Source organism: Macrobrachium nipponense, chromosome 46 (assembly GCF_015104395.2).
Source record: "Macrobrachium nipponense isolate FS-2020 chromosome 46, ASM1510439v2, whole genome shotgun sequence".
NCBI classification, from domain to species: domain Eukaryota; kingdom Metazoa; phylum Arthropoda; class Malacostraca; order Decapoda; family Palaemonidae; genus Macrobrachium; species Macrobrachium nipponense.
In genome coordinates this window covers 32716572-32739071 of record NC_061106.1, presented here as the reverse complement: position 1 = coordinate 32739071, position 22500 = coordinate 32716572, and the positions used below count along the sequence as shown (strand labels likewise).

At 34.8% G+C, this 22500-nt stretch overlaps 1 protein-coding gene across 14 annotated transcripts in view; it reads right to left on the bottom strand.

The window, feature by feature from the left end:
- The window catches only part of LOC135214883 (dystrophin-like), a 1767410-nt gene that overhangs the window by 1003773 nt on the left and 741137 nt on the right, over window positions 1–22500 (bottom strand). For all 14 annotated transcript variants that reach the window (XM_064249322.1, XM_064249323.1, XM_064249325.1 and 11 more), the window contains 2 exons: window positions 18744–18898; window positions 18213–18402 (listed from right to left, as the gene is read on the bottom strand). In XM_064249322.1, the coding sequence (XP_064105392.1) occupies window positions 18213–18402; window positions 18744–18898 (345 nt within the window). The remainder of the gene's footprint in view (window positions 1–18212; window positions 18403–18743; window positions 18899–22500) is intronic.

Here is a 22500-nt window from a genome sequence, read left to right as displayed (position 1 = left end):
AGCTTACTGTTTTAAGGAGTACTGTCATGACGCAGTCAGTGTTTCCAAGTCAGGTATTATTTGAAACCGCCTAACTTATCAGAGACCTCCAAAAGTTTGTGTGAACGTCTATCCGCTACAGGTAGTGTTGTAGCTTCTAGGACAACTAAGAAGTGAGAACTATTGTCTGACAACTTTTTACACACGATAAATCATTTACAAGACAGGCGGTTAGAAAATGACATAGCTGTAACTGCCATGTGATTGTTCTTACAAACAATTTTAACCACATACCTATTTCTGAGAGATGAAGGAACTAGTATTTAGAGGAGATTTTCTATTCACGACTTAGTTTTATTATTGGGAAAATACTAATCATTGACGGAGTTTTTAACTCTAAATGCATAACGATTGGTAGTATCAACAATATTATCCTGTATTCTAAAGCAGAATACACAATTGTAACAGCTAAGTCGAAAATAAGAAAAAAATTGCACCTAAATCTGCACACACCTCTAAATATATATATAAAAAAAGAACGGCACAGAATACATATATATAAACCTCTCTCTGGATCAAAGGCGCAAACAAGCAAAAAGCAGCGCCAACACTCAAAAACAACGACCGCTCACCTCATTTCAATTAAAGGTCCATTTTTCCCACATAAATTCATTTCATCGCTAAAGCCTCGTTTAGGGGTTTATTAGAAACAACATCAAGGGTAAAGGGGGGAAAAAATCCCAGATAATTAATAAATGCTAAATTCGTGTTTCATGTCTCGGTTAAAATATCGTCTATTCTGGAGGCCTTCAGTGGAAATTATACCTCCCAGGAATCAGGGCAAAGCCTGACCTGACTTTTACAACCAGCTTTAATTAATTATTGCTGCTTCGTTCAAAAAAACAGTGTTTTAATTATGCTGGTGTACAGATTTTTACCATACACGTGTAAAGCCTCCAATCCACGTACAGACTCAAAAATAATTTACTTATATAGATCATTTAATCATTTATGTACGTATGTTAATCCGCTTATAGACTACAACCAATAAACAAATTTATGTATTTTATATATATATATATATGTATGTATGTATGTATGTATGTATGTATACACCCATATATATCATATCTATACATACACACACACAAAATTGTCTATCTCATCATAGAGCTTCTAAGGGTAATGGTTTTTAGGGACAAAAGAAGATAACAGACGATGAGTGCCGTCATTAAAAAAAATCTCATTTTCAATAATTGTGTCAGAATATCGGTATAACCTACACGCAAGACGTATCAGCCAAGTCTTAACTCAAGAGGTATCTCTGCCGATGGTTTACATCAAGGTCCTTGATTTACATTATCTGAGGCAATTCGTTCACCTGTACAATGTGGTGCGGCATTTAAAACTCTCAGTAAATTCGCGCGTAGACCATCTACGTCCAATCTGAAACCTTGTTAAGGCCGCCTCTGTCAGCCTGTTCAAATGGATGAAGACGACCGGGACTGGACACTGCCTCGTAAACGTTTATAGTTTTTGTTACGGACAAGACGAGGAGGGGAAGAGCGTAAACTATACGACCGTAAGGGTCCCTTCATATCACAATGGGGAGCCTTCTTAATATTCACTATTCCAGATACTGCCGCAGATCTTCCCTCCCTCTCTGGTTTCTCATTTCCCGGGATCCCGACATGGGCAGACCCCCCCGCCATAAATGGATCTTCTGATAGCCTCCTCTCTCTCACCATCTTTGCTCTTCGCTCAAAACGCAGACGACCTACGAAGTTGTGGTTCAGAAAATCTAAACGCTTCCCGTTCGTTCTTCCTTCTTAAAACGACTGAGGTAGACTACCTAAGGTCAGTATATGTTTTTCTCTCAATTACCGAACAAAATATTTTGAAGGCACGAGGGGATTAAGTAAATCTCTAACTAGTTTGTGCAGAAAGTGCTGAATCAAGTCATTATAGGTCAACATTCATTCTTCCAGTGTTCTCAATGGCTGAATAGTTTTTTTTTTTTTTTTTTTTTTTTTTTTTACGGAAGGCCATTTTAATAATAATAATAATAATAACAATAATGATAATAACAATAATAATAATAATAATAATAATAATAATAATAATAATAATAATAAGAAAAAGAAGAAGAAGAAGAAGAAGAAGAACAAGAACAAGAACAAGAAGAAAATGTTCGACGATCTTGAAAAAGCATTTGAAACTATGGTGTCTAAATCCGATTGTAATTTTCTTTGTCCAAGAAAACCACTATTTTAGATGCGCATCTTTCCACTATCAACTAACATCTCTTTCTCAACTGTCAGCCTCTCTCTCTCTCTCTCTCTCTCTCTCTCTCTCTCTCTCTCTCTCTCTCTCTCTCATACGTAAGTTACATAACTGGGAGATTAAAACGAACAAAAAAAAAGTGGTGTTAATTCATATGACTTCAATGTTCATCATTCACTTTCATCGCCCATTTAAGCTGTGATTATCGGTCAAACGTTCCAATATAGAGAGTATAGTTCACCCCCCCCCCTTCTCTCCTCTCTCTCTCTCTCCTCTCTCCTCTCCTCTCCTCTTCTCTCTCTCTCTCTCTCTCCCGTAATGTCTTTCCTCTACTGAAAAAAGCTCTCTCTCTCTCTCTCTCTCTCTCAGGGAACCCTTCCACGGAAAGATTCATGTCACGTCCATGTAGTCATCTCCAGGCCATGCATATTTCAGCATTCTTCCTTTTTCTTGTTACCTTCACTTTAGACCATCAGCCCCGTGTACTTCGCAGGTACATACACAAAGATATTCGCGTTTTATAACTGCAGTTATTGAGGGATTCGTGAGTATGCTAAAACTGAAAAGAACACAAATACAAACGATCAGTTTGTGCGTCAATCAAAGAACTGTTAATCATATCTGGCTCGTTCCATGAATAGGGTTCATCTTTGTGAATAATAATAAAATAATAATAATAATAATAACACATGTTGAACTAGATGGACGGACAATTGCGAATCATAAAAAAAAAGAAAAAAAAAAGGACAGGCATAAACATACTATAACATACAGTAAGACTAAAACGTCAATAATACTTGCACAATCACTATGAAAAAATTATTTTCTAACATTCTCAGCCAATGTTTCGGGATGTGATTGCCAACTCAATCGGCTTTTCATGCTAGTTCTGAATTCATCTCAGTCGATTAAGTATCAAGTATATAATTTCAATATCGGGGAGACAGATGTAAGCGAAGTATTATTAAGAAAAATTGTCCATACGGCTGACTTTGTTCAGGACTGGTATGGAAAGAATGTATATACATGTATATACATTGTGGTTTTCAGACCTGAAGGAATAACTACTTACAATTGATCCACATATATTCTTGTTAATGGTGCGTCATACGCGATGGGCATTTCTTGTAAAAATTAGCTATCGGTAACCTTAAAAATTCTCACTGACCACTAATGTGTGCTATGTAAACAAATCGCTGTTGCATATAGAAAAATAACTTTTTCAGGAAATAACTCATTCAAACTTACACTGCACGATAGTCTATCAGGTAATTACTCTATATCACCCTTCGGCACACTCGCAAATTAAGGCGGTATCTAGCCGAAATCCTTTGAAGAATTCCTAAGAGACCGTTTCCACAGAAAAACAAATATTGAAGTATATAAATATAAATATCACATCTTGGTTATATATATATGTATAGCATAATAGCCAAAGTGATCAAAAGTTAAAGAAAAGTTGCGGACAACTTCTTGTTAATCTTCTTGGAAGATAGGCAAAGAAATCTACTGTGGGACCTGGTTTAGATTACGTAATATTCTCGTGAGCATAGTTCATCTTTTACTAAACAACCACACTTTCACAAGAGTTTTGGAATCGAAAAACTTACAAAAACCCAGAAAGTTAATGGTCTGTTATCTGAAGTACTCAGCGTTCTGGGTTGTTTTAGAGGTCAATGCTAACATCACACATAATTTATATGGCAATGAATAAAGAAAGAAAAATGCTGTTCAAGCATCTAAACTTTAACCAAAATTACAAAAAAAAATGAACCAATAAATAAACTTAAATGTTAATATGCTGTACACGTTCCCTGTCTGTTAAACTTCATATCTTTCATCTCTTGCGTCCAATAAGCCACAAACCGGAGTGGCTGGCGAGTAAAAACAAACAATAGTTACTGCTACTTTCAACCTTCAAATGATAAATCAAGAAAGAAGTCCCTGTACAGTACAATTCCACAGTATCAATAGCTTCATACACCCACAAAAAAGAATTTCCATGCTCTCTCATCCCACTACGCCACTCACCTCTTTGCTGTTTCCACTCGGCCCAAGGGATCGAACATCTAGGCAGCTAAGCCACACCGCTGAGGTGTCCCTTTCACTCGCTCTAAGACCGCGGAATTATACACCCTATTATCTTCCATTTTCCACACAGGATCAAACACTTTCATTCACTATACTCTCACACTGATAGTTTGTATATACTATAGTATATATATATATATATAATATATATATAATATATATATATATATATATATATATAGATATACATGTGTATATAATTTATATATATATGTGTATATATAGGTATATATATATTATATATATATATATATATATATATATACAAATACAGAGAGAGAGAGAGAGAGAGAGAGAGAGAGAGAGAGAGAGAGTATCTGTTTTGTATGGAGACGCTAATGTCTTTTACTAGCTTAAGAGGAAATGACTAGCACTTATACTCTGTTTTTTTCCACCCGCCTGTGGTGCTTTTTTATGTTAACACTGTGTCCCGGGCTTGAAATAGTTACGGTATGTGTAAGTTTTAGGTAAATAAAGGATATCTCGGTGTACATTTGCAACTGAAAAGTGTTTTAATAATTTACTGTATGCGAATTACACTGTTAATATTCGAAATAGGATATTGTTTTTATTGTTGAATGCAAACTGCCTTTTCGGGGTGGCGAATGGAACAGCCAGACGCAAATTCCATTAAACAGATGCTAAACCAAGTTAAGTCATATCGTATCTGGCTAAAACGCACTTTATAAAAATTAAAAGTATATACTGATATACTTACGTGTAATGAAGTAATACGTAGCTTAGTAGCAGAGTAGGTGTGGTCCAGTAAGTTGACATCTTGCCGTAGTGAACAGCGAGAGAAGCAATTTTACAGCCACTGCGTCTGGCTGTTCCATTCGCCACCCCGAAAAGGCAGCTTGCATTCAACAATAATAACAATATCCTATTTCGAATATTAACGGTGTAATTCGCATACGGTAAATTATTAAAACACTTTTCAGTTGCAAATGTACACCCAGATATACTTTTATTTACCTAAACCTTACACATAACGTAACTATTTCAAGCCCGGGACGCAGTGTTACCATGCAAGAGCACTACAGGCGGGTGGACAGATGGAAAAAAACCAATTATAGTGAATAGCATCTTTTTTGCCCTAACCTTTTTCTTGCATGACTTCATACTTCAAATATTAATGAATTGTCAAATTCTATGGGTAAAATCAGGAAAGAGTTATGTACAGTTTCCTGGCAGACGTGGAAGCCAAGGGGGAACATTTATGACATCGTTGCTTTCACTGAAGTAAAAATAAAAATAAAAATAAAAATAAACTTTGAAAACGTTTCCAAAGAAAAGCTAAGTATTCATCGTGACATTAACACCGCATCATTCATAGATGATCTTGAGATGACCGGAAAATCGAGAAAATAAAAGAAAAAATAGAGAAGTCTGATTAATTACACGATTTGGGCAAAGTTCAAGCTCATTAGCTTACTACCGAGGGGCTATACGATTTTTTACTCGATTTCTAAAGGTCATAATTATATCAATTAAATGCGCTCTCTCATTTTGCCGATCAAAAGGTCAAAGGTAAAACCGAGTTACGGAAGACAAACAATAATTCAAGCATTGGAAATTTCGTCTTCCAGTACAGCAAGTGAGAGTACAAACTGCATACATCAAACATTATGCTATCGTCTTCATATGTATATATATATATATATATATATATATATATATATATATATATATATATAAAAGTTTACTCTTTAAAGAAAAAAAAACTATAAAAGAAAAAAAAAACAGCTTACACGACACTCGGTAGATATTCGTGGTCACTTGGGAGAGACTGCAAAACTGTAGATCTACATTCGTATAAAATATTTTCCCGGACTGGGGAGACGGATCAGGCCTCTCCCGTGCACTTGGAAAAATACATCTCCAGAAGCTCCTATCCCCCTGGCGCTGTATGACCAGGTCCATAACGCTAATATATGGCAGGACAGGCACCCACACCCATTCCAAAGGGAACGCTGAAGCAGTAGGAGGCTTGCGCATGCGCCCTGGTATACTTATCTCCAGGTCTCCTTGGTGGAAAGTACATTCATTCTAATTCCTCGTACCTTTTCTTCCCACGGTGTTTTTCCTTTTGCCTTTTATGAATTATTTCTTTGCTCCGTTTGGCAATTTCATCGGGTACCATTTCAAATTCTATCTCAACCTGAAGGGTTTCCTTTACTTTGAGCGGCCATTTCCATTATTTTATTTTGTTTCTTTATTTTTGGCCACCTCACTACCATCTCTCTCTCTCTCTCTCTCTCTCTCTCTCTCTCTCCTGAGAAGGTACAGCGCATTCAACAAACAGCTTCGGGGAGACACTTCGTAAACGTCTGAGCTATAATACTTTTGGCCCTTAGAAAGGAATCAATAAATTGCCAGATACTTATTTCGGCAACATCAGCAACAAAAACCATGCAGGAATCAACAGTGTGGTTAGATTAAAATATTTGCAGTTTATGTGTAAATATATATATATATATATATATATATATATATATATATATATATATATATATATATAATATATATATATATATATGACTGGTAAAAGTGTTCTGTAACAACAGAATTCCATCTAATAAAAGGAGCCCATAAAAACACCAAAATGTAGAGAGAAAAGTACTATATTTCAGAGACTGCTGTCTCTCTCTTCAGGTATATGAATGAGAAAAGTTTACAGAAAAGGTGGTATTTATACCAAGAGATTCGTCCACAAGTAAGCCAATTTAGGTCACCCCGCTGATAATCTTCCTTTAATCTTCTTAAGCGTTGGTTGAATGAACACTGCGTCGACGATGTCCGATGTCCAATTCCCTTTTGAGATGTTCATTACCTGCTTCTCTTTATTAAGGCCGATTCCATCATTTGACTCTTGTACCGGCAGTTGCTGCTATAAATTACACGTGACATATTCCAGTTTATTCTATGGTTATGTTCATTTATATGATTGAAAATAGCCGAGTTCTGTTGTCCATACCTAACTGACCGTTTGTGTTGTATTAATCTCTGGGGAAGTGATTTACCTGTAAATCCGATGTAAGATTGGTCACAGTCCTGCATGGGATCTCATATACCCCAGAGTCTTTGGGCGATTGTCTTTTGTTGGACGTTAATCAGGGATTTGGCTAAGGTATTTGGGTAGGTAAATGCAAAAGGGTTGGATTTCCCAAGGGTGTGAGTTACTCTCTTAATCGTCTCCAGGTGGGGAATTTTTATTTTATTGTTGGGTGTGTCTCTGGTCTTGTCTTTAGGGGGTCGGTAGAAAATTACGTTTGCTTTTTGAATTGCTTTCTCATTATATGGTCAGGATACTTTAAAGATGAAAGTTGCTTGCGAATTAGTTCAAATTCTTTTTCCAGGAAATCTGGGGAACAAATTCGTAAGGCTCTTAAGAATAGGTTGCTAGCTAGACCTATCTTGATAGTATTGTCATGATAGCTAAAGTAGTGAATATATGAAAGTGAGAACGTTGGTTTTCTGTATATGGTAAATTTGTATTCTGTCGTGTCTCTGATTATTAAAACATCAAGAAAAGGAATTTTGTTGTCTGTTTCCCATTCAACTTTAAATTTGATGCTGGGCACTAATGCGTTTAATTTTGAGAGGAATTCATTAAAATTACCCCACTTATTATCCCAAAATGTTAGTATGTCATCCACGTATCTCATCCACAGCATGTTTTTGGGTTTTATTGCATTTATTACTGTAGTTTCAAAGTATTCCATGTACAGATTGGCTAAATAGGACTTAAAGGACTACCCATACTACACCCGAATTTTTGCTTGTAGAATGATTCCCCGAATGAAAATACGTTATTAGATGCACATAATTCAACTAACTTTATTATTTTGTCAAGTGCCAAAGGGAAATGATCTGAATAGGGGGATAATTTTTCCCTTAAAAACTGAAGAACGTCCTGTACTGGTACTTTTGTGAATAGGGAGTCTACGTCAAGGCTTAAAAGTTTTATGTTGTGAAGTGGTATATGTGCTTCTCTGAATTTGTGACAAGTCTTCCGAATGTTTGATGTGACTGGGAGAAAAAGTGCCTAAAAAAGGAGAAAGGAGGCCAGCTAACCATTTAGAAATTTTGTAATTGAAAGCTCCGGCGCATGAAACGATGGGTCTGAATGGAAGATTGTCTTTGTGAGTTTTGGGAAGATCATAAAAGTAGGGTAATTTAGGATTAATTACTTTAAATTTCTCTAATAGTTCAATACCCTTTTTGTCTTGGCCAATTAATCTTACTTTCCGAAAAAATTCTGTGGGAACGTTCTGGAGGGGATTTTTCGTCAGTTTTTCGTAAGTATTTGTGTCGCTAAGGAGCTGGTTGATTTTGTCGAGGTAGAAGTCTTTGTCCATTATTACAATTTTGCCGTCTTTGTCGGATCTACTTATTATAACATCTAACTTTTTTAGCGAGTGGATGACTCATTCCAACAGACTTTTACGCAAGTTAAATAACCTAATAGATAATAGCGCATGGAATAATCTTGAACAACAAGACAAAGTTTTAAACTTATCCAACACCCCCCTTACTGTAAATCAACATTTAGTTTTAAATTTAGGCTTATCCTTTGCCCTAATGCCAGACCGCAAAAACAACCTAGACTTCATAGTGGCTTTTGATAAATTCATATCTGACAAAAAACTACAGCCGTGAAGGGATATGTTTAAAAGGAGTGTTACTAAATGCTTTAACTGACCTTCATAAGAAATATCCTGTTCCCCGCAGATTCATGATAGCCATCCACTCGCTAAAAAATTGTGTCAGAATATCGGTATAACCTACAAAGACGGCAAAATTGTAATAATGGACAAAGACTTCTACCTCGACAAAATCAACCAGCTCCTTAGCGACACAAATACTTACGAAAAACTGACGAAAAATCCCCTCCAGAACGTTCCCACAGAATTTTTTCGGAAAGTAAGATTAATTGGCCAAGACAAAAAGAGTATTGAACTATTAGAGAAATTTAAAGTAATTAATCCTAAATTACCCTACTTTTATGGTCTTCCCAAAACTCACAAAGACAATCTTCCATTCAGACCCATCGTTTCATGCGCCGGAGCTTTCAATTACAAAAATTTCTAAATGGTTAGCTGGCCTCCTTTCTCCTTTTTTAGGCACTTTTTCTCCCAGTCACATCAAACATTCGGAAGACTTTTGTCACAAATTCAGAGAAGCACATATACCACTTCACAACATAAAACTTTTAAGCCTTGACGTAGACTCCCTATTCACAAAAGTACCAGTACAGGACGTTCTTCTGTTTTTAAGGGAAAAATTATCCCCCTATTCAGATCATTTCCCTTTGGCACTTGACAAAATAATAAAGTTAGTTGAATTATGTGCATCTAATAACGTATTTTCATTCGGGGAATCATTCTACAAGCAAAAATTCGGGTGTAGTATGGGTAGTCCTTTAAGTCCTATTTTAGCCAATCTGTACATGGAATACTTTGAAACTACAGTAATAAATGCAAATAAACCCAAAAACATGCTGTGGATGAGATACGTGGATGACATACTAACATTTTGGGATAATAAGTGGGGTGGAATTTTAATGAATTCCTCTCAAAATTAAACGCATTAGTGCCCAGCATCAAATTTAAAAGTTGAATGGGAAACAGACAACAAAATTCCTTTTCTTGATGTTTTTTGTTTTAATAATCAGAGACACGACAGAATACAAATTTACCATATACAGAAAACCAACGTTCTCACTTTCATATATTCACTACTTTAGCTATCATGACAATACTATCAAGATAGGTCTAGCTAGCAACCTATTCTTAAGAGCCTTACGAATTTGTTCCCCAGATTTCCTGGAAAAAGAATTTGAACTAATTCGCAAGCAACTTTCATCTTTAAAGTATCCTGACCATATAAATGAGAAAGCAATTCAAAAAGCAAACGTAATTTTCTACCGACCCCCTAAAGACAAGACAAGAGACACACCCAACAATAAAATAAAAATTCCCCACCTGGAGACGATTAAGAGAGTAACTCACACCCTTGGGAAATCCAACCCTTTTCTTTGCCATTTACCTACCCAAATACCTTAGCCAAATCCCTGATTAACGTCCAACAAAAGACATCGCCCAAAGACTCTGGGGTATATGGAATCCCATGCCAGGACTGTGACCAATCTTACATCGGATTTACAGGTAAATCACTTCCCCAGAGATTAATACAACACAAACGGTCAGTTAGGTATGGACAACAGAACTCGGCTATTTTCAATCATATAAATGAACATAACCATAGAATAAACTGGAATATGTCACGTGTAATTTATAGCAGCAACTGCCGGTACAAGAGTCAAATGATGGAATCGGCCTTAATAAAAGAAGAAAGCAGGTAATGAACATCTCAAAAGGGAATTGGACATCGGACATCGTCGACGCAGTGTTCATTCAACCAACGCTTAAGAAGATTAAAGGAAGATTATCAGCGGGGGTGACCTAAATTGGCTTACTTGTGGACGAATCTCTTGGTATAAATACCACCTTTTCTGTAAACTTTTCTCATTCATATACCTGAAGAGAGAGACAGCAGTCTCTGAAAATATAGTACTTTTCTCTCTACATTTTGGTGTTTTTATGGGCTCCTTTTATTAGATATATATTATATATATATATATATATATATATATATATATATATACGTAGGTTATATATATATATTATATATTTATATATATACATATATATATATATATACACACACACACACATATATATATATATATATATATAAATATATATAAATATATAGATATGTATATATATATACGTGTATATATATATAGTATTATATATATATATATATACACGTATATATTACAGTAGAAAGCTATAATTCTCGATAAATTTCCAAACAGAAGAAAAAGTCTGAGTTAAACTTTTGAAGCCAGAATTGGAGCCTATGAAATAACACCTGTTTTCCACAAAACATTGCATTCCCTCGTGACTGTGATTACTGTATTTTGGGGCATCAATGCAAAATAACATATAATTTTTAAATCTAACAACAATTACTGTATTTTGGGGCATCAATGCAAAATAACATATAATTTTTAAATCCAACTACAAAGGCCACGTAGAATACACCCTATATTTTCTATGGGCAATCTAACCACCCATAGACAGATTTTGTGGTGATTTTATTTTTCCCGTTTTTTGCGGTTATTATTCTTTCACTCTTTTTATTTGGAGGAGGGGGAGGGGGGGGGGGGGGGCCTTGTTGTTTAAACCTCGTATGGCGTGGAAATGACCTGCGTTATTCATCCATAAATGATTCATCCAATATTCAGTAATAAACTGAATATTGGTATATTTTTAAATTTAATGAAATGCATTAAGAACAATTTTATCCATATTACTAACTAACCATTAATTTTATTGAGTTATTGCTAATCAAAACTTATAATGACAATCTTCAGGCTGTAATTCTTTTGTAAGAGTATATTTCAATGACATATAATGACAATCTTCAGGCTGTAATTCTTTGTAAGAGTATATTTCAATTTACATATATGGAACAATCGTCAGATGATAATTTTTTCTTTGTAAGTAGTATATTTCAATTACATATAATTGACAATCTTCAGGCTGTAATTCTTTGTAAGGAGTATATTTTCAATTTACAATATAATGACAATCTTCAGGCTGTAATTCTTTTGTAAGAGTATATTTTCAATTAACATATTACTGACAATCTTCAGAACTGTAATTCTTTTGTAAGAGTATAATTTCAATTACATATAATGACAATCTTCGAGAACTGTAATCTTTTGTAAGAAGATATATTTCCCAAAAAAAAATTACATATAATGACAATCTTTAGGGCTGTAATTCTTTTGTAAGAGTATATTTCAATTACATTATAAGGACAATCTTCAGGCCTGTTTCTTTTTAAGAGATATTTCAAATCATATAATGACACTTCTTCAGGCTGTAAATTCTTTGTAAGAGTATATTTTCAATTAACATATAATGGACAATCTTCAGCTGTAATTCTTTGTAAGGATATATTTCAAATGACATAATGAACAATCTTCAGCCTGTAATTCTTTTGTAAGAGTATATTTCAATGACATAAATGACAATCTTTAGCTGTAATTTTTCTTTTGTAAGAGTATATTTCAATTAAACATATAATGACAATCTTCAGGCTGTAATTCTTTTGTAAGGGTATATTTCAGTGACATATAATGACAATCTTCAGGCTGTAATTCTTTTGTAAGAGTATATTTCAATGACATACAATGACAATCTTTAGGCTGTAATTCTTTTGTAAGAGTATATTTCAATAACATATAATGACAATCTTCAGGCTGTAATTCTTTTGTAAGGGTATATTTCTACATATAAGGAAATCTTCAGCTGTAATTCTTTGTAAGGGGTATAATTTCAATTGACATAATGGGACAATCTTTAGGCTGTAATTCTTTTGAAGAGGTGATTTCAATACATAATAATGAACAATCTTCAGGTGTAAATTCTTTGTAATTGGGTATATTTCAATTTTGAACTATAATGTACCAAAGTAATATTTAATTCAAGTGACATATAATGGACAATCTTGAGGCTTAATTCTTTTGTTAAGAGTATATTTCAATGACATACAATGACAATCTTTAGGCTGTAATTCTTTTGTAAGAGTATATTTCAATAACATATAATGGCAATCTTCAGGCTGTAATTCTTTTGTAAGGGTATATTTCAGTGACATATAATGACAAAGGGTATATTTCAGTGACATATAATGACAATCTTCAGACTGTAATTCTTTTGTAAGAGTATATTTCAGTGACATATAATGACAATCTTCAGGCTGTAATTATTTTGTAAGAGTACATTTCAATAACATATAATGACAATCTTCAGGCTGTAATATTTTGTAGGAGTATACTTCAATCCAAAATGTTCATTGTGTATATTTTATTTATCGAGATTCAAAATAGCAATGGCCCACTAATCTTTTTTATTGGACTGGTTTAATAAAGAACCAGCTTCAACTGCTGCCAAAAGTTGACGATGATTCTCTGTTCGAAAGGACACTCTCATTATGAGGACAATCTACACACACACACACCACACACATATATATATATATATATATATATATATATATATATTATATATATATATATATATATATTATATATATATATTAACTTTTGCTATTTCCTCGACCGAGTAAAAAATGAACAACTGCCGCCAAAATGAAGTTACAGAATCAACCAATCAAGAAATGTTTATGTTAATAATTAAACAAGAAAATAATTTTGAAAGTCTACACTCTTTGGAAGCAAAGAATCATACTGATCTGACTGGATGGTAAGGCAGCCAACCCCTTAGTTCATTTTAGCATTGCCGTTTTCATCAGACACAAAAATGATCGTTGTGCATAAGTTTATAAGCGTTTCATAATTTCAAAAATTTATGTCTAAAATATTTCAGTTTTTTTTATTGATTATTCCCCCACAACTCTAGTCGTGACGTGGTGCAGTGGTTAGCCCAGCAAGGTGGTTGCCATCTTTTGATTACCATTGCAGTCGATATGACACAATACAACATCTATTCTGCGTGCAATTTGATACTGCAAAGCTCAATTAAAACTTCGCTAGAGAGAGAGAGAGAGAGAGAGAGAGAGAGAGAGAGAGAGAGATTCTACGCTAAAAATGTGAAGTATTTCAGACACAGAGGAAGAATTAATGTCGAGCGCCGTGCTATGGAAAACTCAAGCAACATGAAATATGTTCACTCGACTGTTTAGAACAATAAAAAAAAATATATGTAAAAAAAGGCACCACGCGATATCCGATCCCGCAATGGAGAAAAATATTATTTCCCCAAAGATACCTTCACGCGTAAGTACACAACAATAGCTGCTCTCCATTCTACGAAAATATATTCAATACCCAAAACGCTTCCTTTCGCGCCTTTCACAATTCTCTCGCCGCGGATAATACTGCTGGAGAGAGAGAGAGAGAGAGAGAGAGAGAGAGAGAGAGAGAGAGAGAGACCTGCCGGCATTGAGTTTCAGCATGGATGCTTACGTTACCGATAAAAATTTACTGAAAGTTGCTTAATGAAAACATATTCTCTCCATCTGCTCCATGAACGCAGAATCAAATATTCATTTGCTTACTGGAATATAAAGATGAGTGAATCAACTTGCAGATCATTAATATATATATATATATATATATATATATATATATATATATATATTATATATGTATATATATATATATATATATGTATATAATATTATATATCATATATAGATATCTATTATATATATATATATATATATATATATATTATATATATCTATATATCTATAATCTATATATATATATATATATATATAGTATATATATATATATGTATGTATGTGTATGTATGTGTGTGTGTGATTGCATCTTAACGATGGGAGATAGTGAGCGATCTGTCAGGATAAAAGTCATAAGGTTATTTGTGTGAGAGAATTTATTCACGAATCTTTCTAATTCAACATTCATTCATGACAGGCGACTACTAAATTCCCCAAGAACCGGCATGGTGTGATCAAATCACCAGAGAGCTAAAAGACATAATAGGATTAGTGTAGTAGATTCACATCAACCGTGCATTTGATGTCTAGGCCCTTCTCTTACAACGCTCCTGATTGGCTGCTGATAAGCCAATCACAGGGCTGGGAACTCTCAGTCTCTCTCGAGAGTTTACGTAGGCAGTATGTATGTTCTACCTCTTTTGAAAGACGTATACCTCAGGAGAGATGGAACATACATCCTGTCTTTGTGAATTTTCGAGAGAGACTGAGAGTTTCCAGCCCTGCCATTGCCTTACCAATAGCCAATCAGGAGCGTCGTAAGGGACTGGCCTAGACATCAAATGCACGGCTGATGTGACTCTACCATAGTAACGTACAAAGCTGAAACTGAAACTATCCGAGTGACATAACACAGGCTCATGTTACGTAACTCTTGGCAGTTCCATTTTTGGAAGGTATAATAGCGCTGAGCCCATTTTATGCCAGTGTAAGGTTAGTAGTTGGGAACTGAAGTATTTCTGCGTATTCAAGAATAAACATATATGTTAATGTGGTTCATACTTCATAGTCGTTTCAAGTAATGTTTTCTTCGGGTTACTGGGTTGGTGGTGCTTATATTAAAAATCATAATACGTTCCTTTAAATAATTTGTTCTGCTTGTATCCTTTGATTGTTTTGTTTGTTTGATTGTATGGTGTTTTACGTTGCATGGAACCAGTGGTTACTCAGCCAGTGCTGTGCACACTTTTCGTGAATTGCAGTGCGTAGCCTAACGTCACAAGATACTATTCTAAGAGCGGTAACCCGACATCCATATCACTGTTTTTAATGGAGCTTAAATCACACACAAATACAAATATATATATATATATATATATATATATATATATATATATATATATATATATATGTATATATATATATATATATATATATATATATATACGTATAATGTATACATATATACACGCAAAGGTCCATTAAAAAGGAGTCTACCGAATGCTCTTAGCCAAGCAAACAATCGACCTTGATGCCTCGAAATTCTAAACTAATAATTTTCATCTTTTATGGTATGCAACAGCAGTTATGCCCCGTTTTCATAAAAATTCATGAAAAGAGCTTCCAAGAGGAAGAATGAACACCATAGCTAGAAGGCAGGTTCAAGTCTACAATTATATATATATATATAAAATTGTAGACTTGAACCAGCCTTCTAGCTATGGTGTCTAGGCCAGTCCCTTACGACGCTCCTGATTGGCTGCTGATAAGACAATCACAGGGCTGGAAACTCCCAGTTTCTCTTGAGAGTTCACATGGTAGGACATATGTCCCACCTCTCCTGAGGGATACGTCTTGCAAAAGTACCCCTCAGGAGAGTTGGAACATGCATCCTGTCTGTGTGAACTCTCGAGAGAGAGACTGAGTTTCCAGCCTGTGATTGGCTTATCAACAGCCAATCAGGAGCGTCGTAAGGGACTGGCCTAGACATCAAATGCACGGTTGATGTGAATCTACTATAGTACATCTACCAGTCCGATGATGAACCGTGATGGAATACGAATAGCATGAATCATCAACTGAGATTCGGCAACTGAGTACTTTTATTCTGACTCTTTCATGAAAAAAAATAATCACGTTAACTGCTGAGTGATTGCATTTAGTTTTTTTTTTATTTCGACATAGGTGATGCGTAAAGTATCTGATTGTTGAAGCAGGTATTATTTATGGCAATTAATTTTGCCCCTACCTTTAATGCAGCCACAAAAAGGGTTCAAATGGTTAGCCTCAAACTTCTTATATATTCCGCAGCTGGAAATGTAATAACAGTTCGGTACTACAAGTGAAATCAACATACCAAAAAATGCAGTCGTAACCCAAATACATAAGACTTAATTTTCATATCTAATTATTTACTACTGACTTGTTTATCAATATATGCCAGTAAAGAATGAAAAGAGAAGACAGCTTAGAAGAATACGGTATACTGTCTTCATATTCAAATTATAGAATGCATTTGCGTGCATGCATACATACGCACGAGCGCGTTCGCGCAACCGCCACCCCCCCTCCCCGCCACACACACAAGAGAGAGAGAGAGAGAGAGAGAGAGAGAGAGAGAGAGAGAGAGTTGATACTTTTGTAATTTTCTATCAACACTATCAATCAAACGATACCGGACCGAATGATGATTAAAAACCGTTAAGGAAACAATTACAGTAATAATTCCCTTCCAGAATAAGAATTTTGTCTTGATGCCTCCATCAATTTCCTTATGCTGTGGGATTTCTTTTTGTCCTTCCAACTGATTTATGCACATTCATCATTATTTGTAAGAAATCACCTGGTTTCCTTCTAATGATGTTCTTAATGGTTTGTATCCACAAATATAAAGCTATCTGGCTCATTTCCATCATTAATCCAAACATACTCTTAAAGTTTTCTCAGATCAGCGTCATTTGATCAGCATTACATCGTACTTATTCTTGCTAATCGTCTGTCTAATACAAGAGATTAAGATCGCCCCGAAAAATTAGAGTGCCTTGAAATGTGCTGTTATATTATTAAACCATTTTCTCTCTACTCAATGTACACAAAGGAAAAATATCGTACATTTAGGTCATTTTAAAAAATAGTATTGCGTATTTTCACTATTTACATAAGGTATAGTATGAATAAACAAAATGGGAATTACTTTGTCGCTCAAAGTCCAAAGGTTACTTTAGGAGTATGCCGTTAGACTTTAGCTTCATCATGGCGTCGTCTCTAAAAGAGATATACAACCACGCCAGGCTCTCACGTCCTCTCACCAAAAATTGCGCATTTTACACGCTTTCATCACCATTTTTGTCAATTACCCAGCTCTCTCGTCTCTCTTAAGCCGTGTACTTTCACTTCATTTACTTCACTTTCCATCTTCTACCACTTCTCACATTAGGCAGATTACGTACAATGCGGCATCTTAACGGAGGCCTTATATCAACATTAAAGAGAAACTGTTAAAGGAACATAAAATCGTAAATTGAGAATGTAAACCGTCTATGCATGAAATATGCACATGTTATATATATAGCCTGGCGCAGCAAAGAAACACATATATATAAAAAAAAATTCAAAAACTTCAGATTAAACGACATTCGAATCTATATTCAATACAATATACACATACACTAGATTGCCTAGTCACTGCTGCAACGATAAACGCATAAAAAAAAAGCCCTAAAAACGTCACAGATGAAATGATATTCGAATTTACATCAAATCTGACATTTCACAGAGATTCTTCAACTTACCTTAAGACGGATGGCGGGTCCTCGTGCCTGGGGGTCCCGTCTCGCTGGGCCGAGTTTGTCCACCTCCAACTCAATTAAGTCGGTGTTAGACTCGGCGTCGCTCATCCAAGAAGCAAACTTATCTAGAGCCTTGTCGAAGTTATGCAGCGAGTTCATGGCCGAATGGAGAGCCTTCCCTCGTGCAATTATGCTGCGAACAATATCATAGGTTACAAGATAATGTAATCACTTACAGGACAGTGAACTTATTTTACATTATTTTTGCTTTAAAATTATTGATAATGAGAAAAATATACTCTCATATAAAAATATGTAACTAAGTTTTGTCGATTCATCGAAAAATGTCTCCAGTAACTTGTAAAATTCAAATGTGCAAGAAGAGAACATCCTCAACCAGAGAATGACTTTCAATAATACACGAGCCTCCCTTGCAACAGGCCAGATCTATTCACAGAAAACGAATACAGATCTGATAATAGAAAATGGGTACAAATTAAGCCAAACTATCACAAACGTGTTAGCACCTCTTACCTTGAATTAAGGCTGCTGTAGCGCAGGTTAATAGTTTCGGTAATTTTCTTCAGTTTGCGTGTATCATCGTGCTGATAAATAGCGATTAGTCGCTGGGTCATCTGATTGAAGAGCTCAACCTGATGTTTGTACTGATGGATCTCTGCGTGGAAACCCTACGAATAAAAGAAAACAAAATTGTGGTCAACAGATTTGTATACAAAAATATGAGTGACACTACAAGAAAATTTAACGGTAACGCTGCAGACTACTTCCGCGCCCCTCTAGTTCAGTAAACACCATTTTACGTGCAAAGTGGGAGTTGTGTTTAACACCAGTCCCTCGTGGATGAACGTTATACATAGACAAAAGACGGTAAATAAAAATAAAAGGAAAATTAAAAAATGAACATGAACAAAAACATAAAAGACAGCGGTAAACTTTCAGCTGGCAACTGGCAGGAAGCAGCCCTCGGTAGTAGTTTGCAGTTTTACCAAATTCGTAATATACTGAAATAGTAATAAAGACACGTGCACGACATTCGATTTAATAATATAAATAATATTAACCGATGGTTGGAAAAGTCTAGTACAAACAAAAGTTTTAGAGTAGATGTGGATGATAAAACTTCTTAACAAGAACTGAGATGTACGGCAGGACTGTGAAACCAATTCAGTTTTATCGAAATGAAGAGCAAACTTTAAATGAAAATAATATCCTGCTTTTCTATATTCATCTTCGAAAAACCATATAAACAATAGTTAGTTCAGTACTTCGATCGAACATTTCCAATTCAGCATTACAAGACGCTACTTTAATTCTAAAGATTCTCTGCATCATGGTTGGTCTTTTTCCCGGCATTACTCTTCAGACCATCCCTTCATCACCTTGGCTTGCGAAAAAATCTATTCTTAATAATCCTTTTCCACCTTTTCCTAACATTTTCAAATTCTCTATACAGTTTCTTGATATAGTCAAGAAACGCGGTTCAATCTTTAATCATATGCAGTAAAAGAAAAAAAAAAACTCATCTAAATGTAGTGTACCACTTTAGGGAATTACAACGTGCAATATTTTTTATTTTTACTTGGTGACTTCAGTTTCTGTGAATACATACTTTTCTGAAGTACATACGCACAAACACACACATATCATATATCCTAAGTAAACTTTGGGGAAAGAATTGACTAATATATTGAAAGTTATCTTCTCGACCTCAAAGAGAGAGAGAGAGAGAGAGAGAGAGAGAGAGAGAGAGAGAGAGAGAGAGAGAGAGAGAGAGAGAGAGAGAGAGAGAGAGATCTATTCCTATACGGGCATGAACCATGACAATGAAACTATGACTTGAATCATTTTACTCTGAGAATGCAGCTTTAAAAACATCTGGAGTCAGATGGCAGGCTAGAGTTGGAAAAGATACCATTTGGAAAATTAAGGAACTTCAATATGTAGATGAGACATTGATGAAAAGGAGATGTATAAAGATTTTGGACATTTCCTTCACACCCAGAGACCAATTCGGATGCCAACTATGGAAAAGGGAAGATTTGTGGAAGAGAAAGCACAGAAAAGATATGTTGTACAAATTCACAGAGGCCCTTTGAGTCACATGGCGTTGGAGGCGACGAAAATGATTTATTGACTAAAATAATAAACAAATAAATAAATAAATAAATAAATAATTTCCTCTAGTTATTTTTGCAAGGAAATGTTTCTAAATTGTTGTCTTCATTATTTTCAATTGAAAATTTCTTGTCCGTTGTCAGAAACATCCCCTACCTTCTCTCTCTCTCTCTCTCTCTCTCTCTCTCTCTCTCTCTCTCTCTCTCTCTCTCTCTCTCTCTCTCCCGAGGCCGAAAAGATAAGATTTCAATATAATAGCGACTACTTTCCCCAAAGTTTAATTAGGATTTATGGGGGCAATCTGGTCTTAACATTTATCGTTATTAAATCTGATTCAGGCTTTGACCGTGACTCTTCCGCCATTTTTATTCATTATCCCGGCACTTCATAGCATAAATCTAAGCTGGGAAAAAGGAAAAGGTCGAAAGCTCCAACTTATGAAGATCATATATTCAAACACAGAACAGGCAGTTACGGAAAGAAAAGATGAGCTTGTAAGACAGGAGTAAGATAAAGGGAAACAGACAACCATAATTCAAATAGTGATATATCAAAGACAATAACCAGAAAGAAAGCTACAATTACAGTTGATTAAAAAAGGAAAAACCTTACAATTATAGCTTATTAAAAAAGTAAAAAGTTAACCGGACTATGAATGTTATCGATACAACGAACTACTTCTGATTAACCTTTGTTTAAACAGAAATAAAATACGATTATAATATGGGCCATTGTCATGAAACCTCCAATAATAATTTGGAATTTCTTAAAAGTATTTATCAAAGCAACTGTCAAATATAATAAAACGATGTCTAATTCATACATTTTTTTATGTACGTCGAACTATTAAATCTCTCTATTTCTTGAACTTTGATCTGCTTAAGCCTTCAGTCAGTAACTAAATGTTCTAGTTTAATTCATGTTGGTAATATAAATACATTAATAGATAACCAACTTTATCTTTCAAATAATTTTCCTTTTCTTGGAAAGTAACTTTCAGCTCAACTGTTGAGAAATTCAGACTTTGTTTCAACTCGTTTCGTCTTATTAATAAAAAAGGTGAAATGACTTTAATTCAAATACCAATTACGCAAAGAGTTCCCATCCAATCGCTCTCTACTTTCTTTCTTTTTTTTTAAACAAATTTGTCCGTTTATTAATCCCCAGTCTTCTACGCCAACATGTACCTAAATTACACACACACACACACTTCAACCCAGGATTAAGGTATCCCACGAGATTTGGCCAGACGACCAAAACAAGATAATTCTTGGAAGTTTTCTTAACTAGAAAGCTCCTTCAACACGAGACATAATTGAAATACTGACTTTACAAACTGAGCCTATGTCCACATCAATAAAAAGTTCGCCTTAACTGGGAAACCTGAATAAATACATGAGGTCCTGTCGTAGTTCCAATTTGTTTCCAGTGAAGAATATTCCCTCAAACTGTACCGCTACCCCTGGAAAATTTCGGGTTAAATTTTGAACCCTCATACGCTCGTTGAGTCCACTTTCAATTACGATCATGTGCAACAAAGATCAACACACAAGGAAAAATCATCAACTTTCAGAAGAGAACGAAACAACTTCAATGTGACAGCATTTCACGATAATATCAGTTCGTCTTAAAAGCTATTTGCATGATTTGTCTCCTATCGTAATTATTTATCAAAATGAGATATTTTCATGGTAAAGGGAGTTTGACAATTTCCAAGTTGCATGATAAACAATATGGCAAAGGAGTTACAAAAGGAAGCCTAATCCCAACAAAGCATTTTTGTAATTAATTCTGCAGTCAAGATTTTGTCCTACGATGCAGAAGTAATTAAAGACATTAAGGCATTATCTTAGAACACTCCAATTCCATAAAACTAAAAGAAAAAAGAAAAAAAAATAACAGAAGAAAGTACTATTGAAAAACTGACTTGAAATTCAAGCTTCCAAAGTATATGGTGTTCATTAGGAAAAAGTAAGAGAAGGTAAGGAGAAACCAACAAAGATGAAATCTCGTTTACCAAAATGAGAAAAATAAATTAACAAATTAATAAATAGGTGAAAATGTATTATAATACAAGAAGAATAGCATTGTGGTAGTAATGCATTGCATCTTTGCTTAAACTTATGAAAAGAAATTTTGAATTAAGTGGATTTAC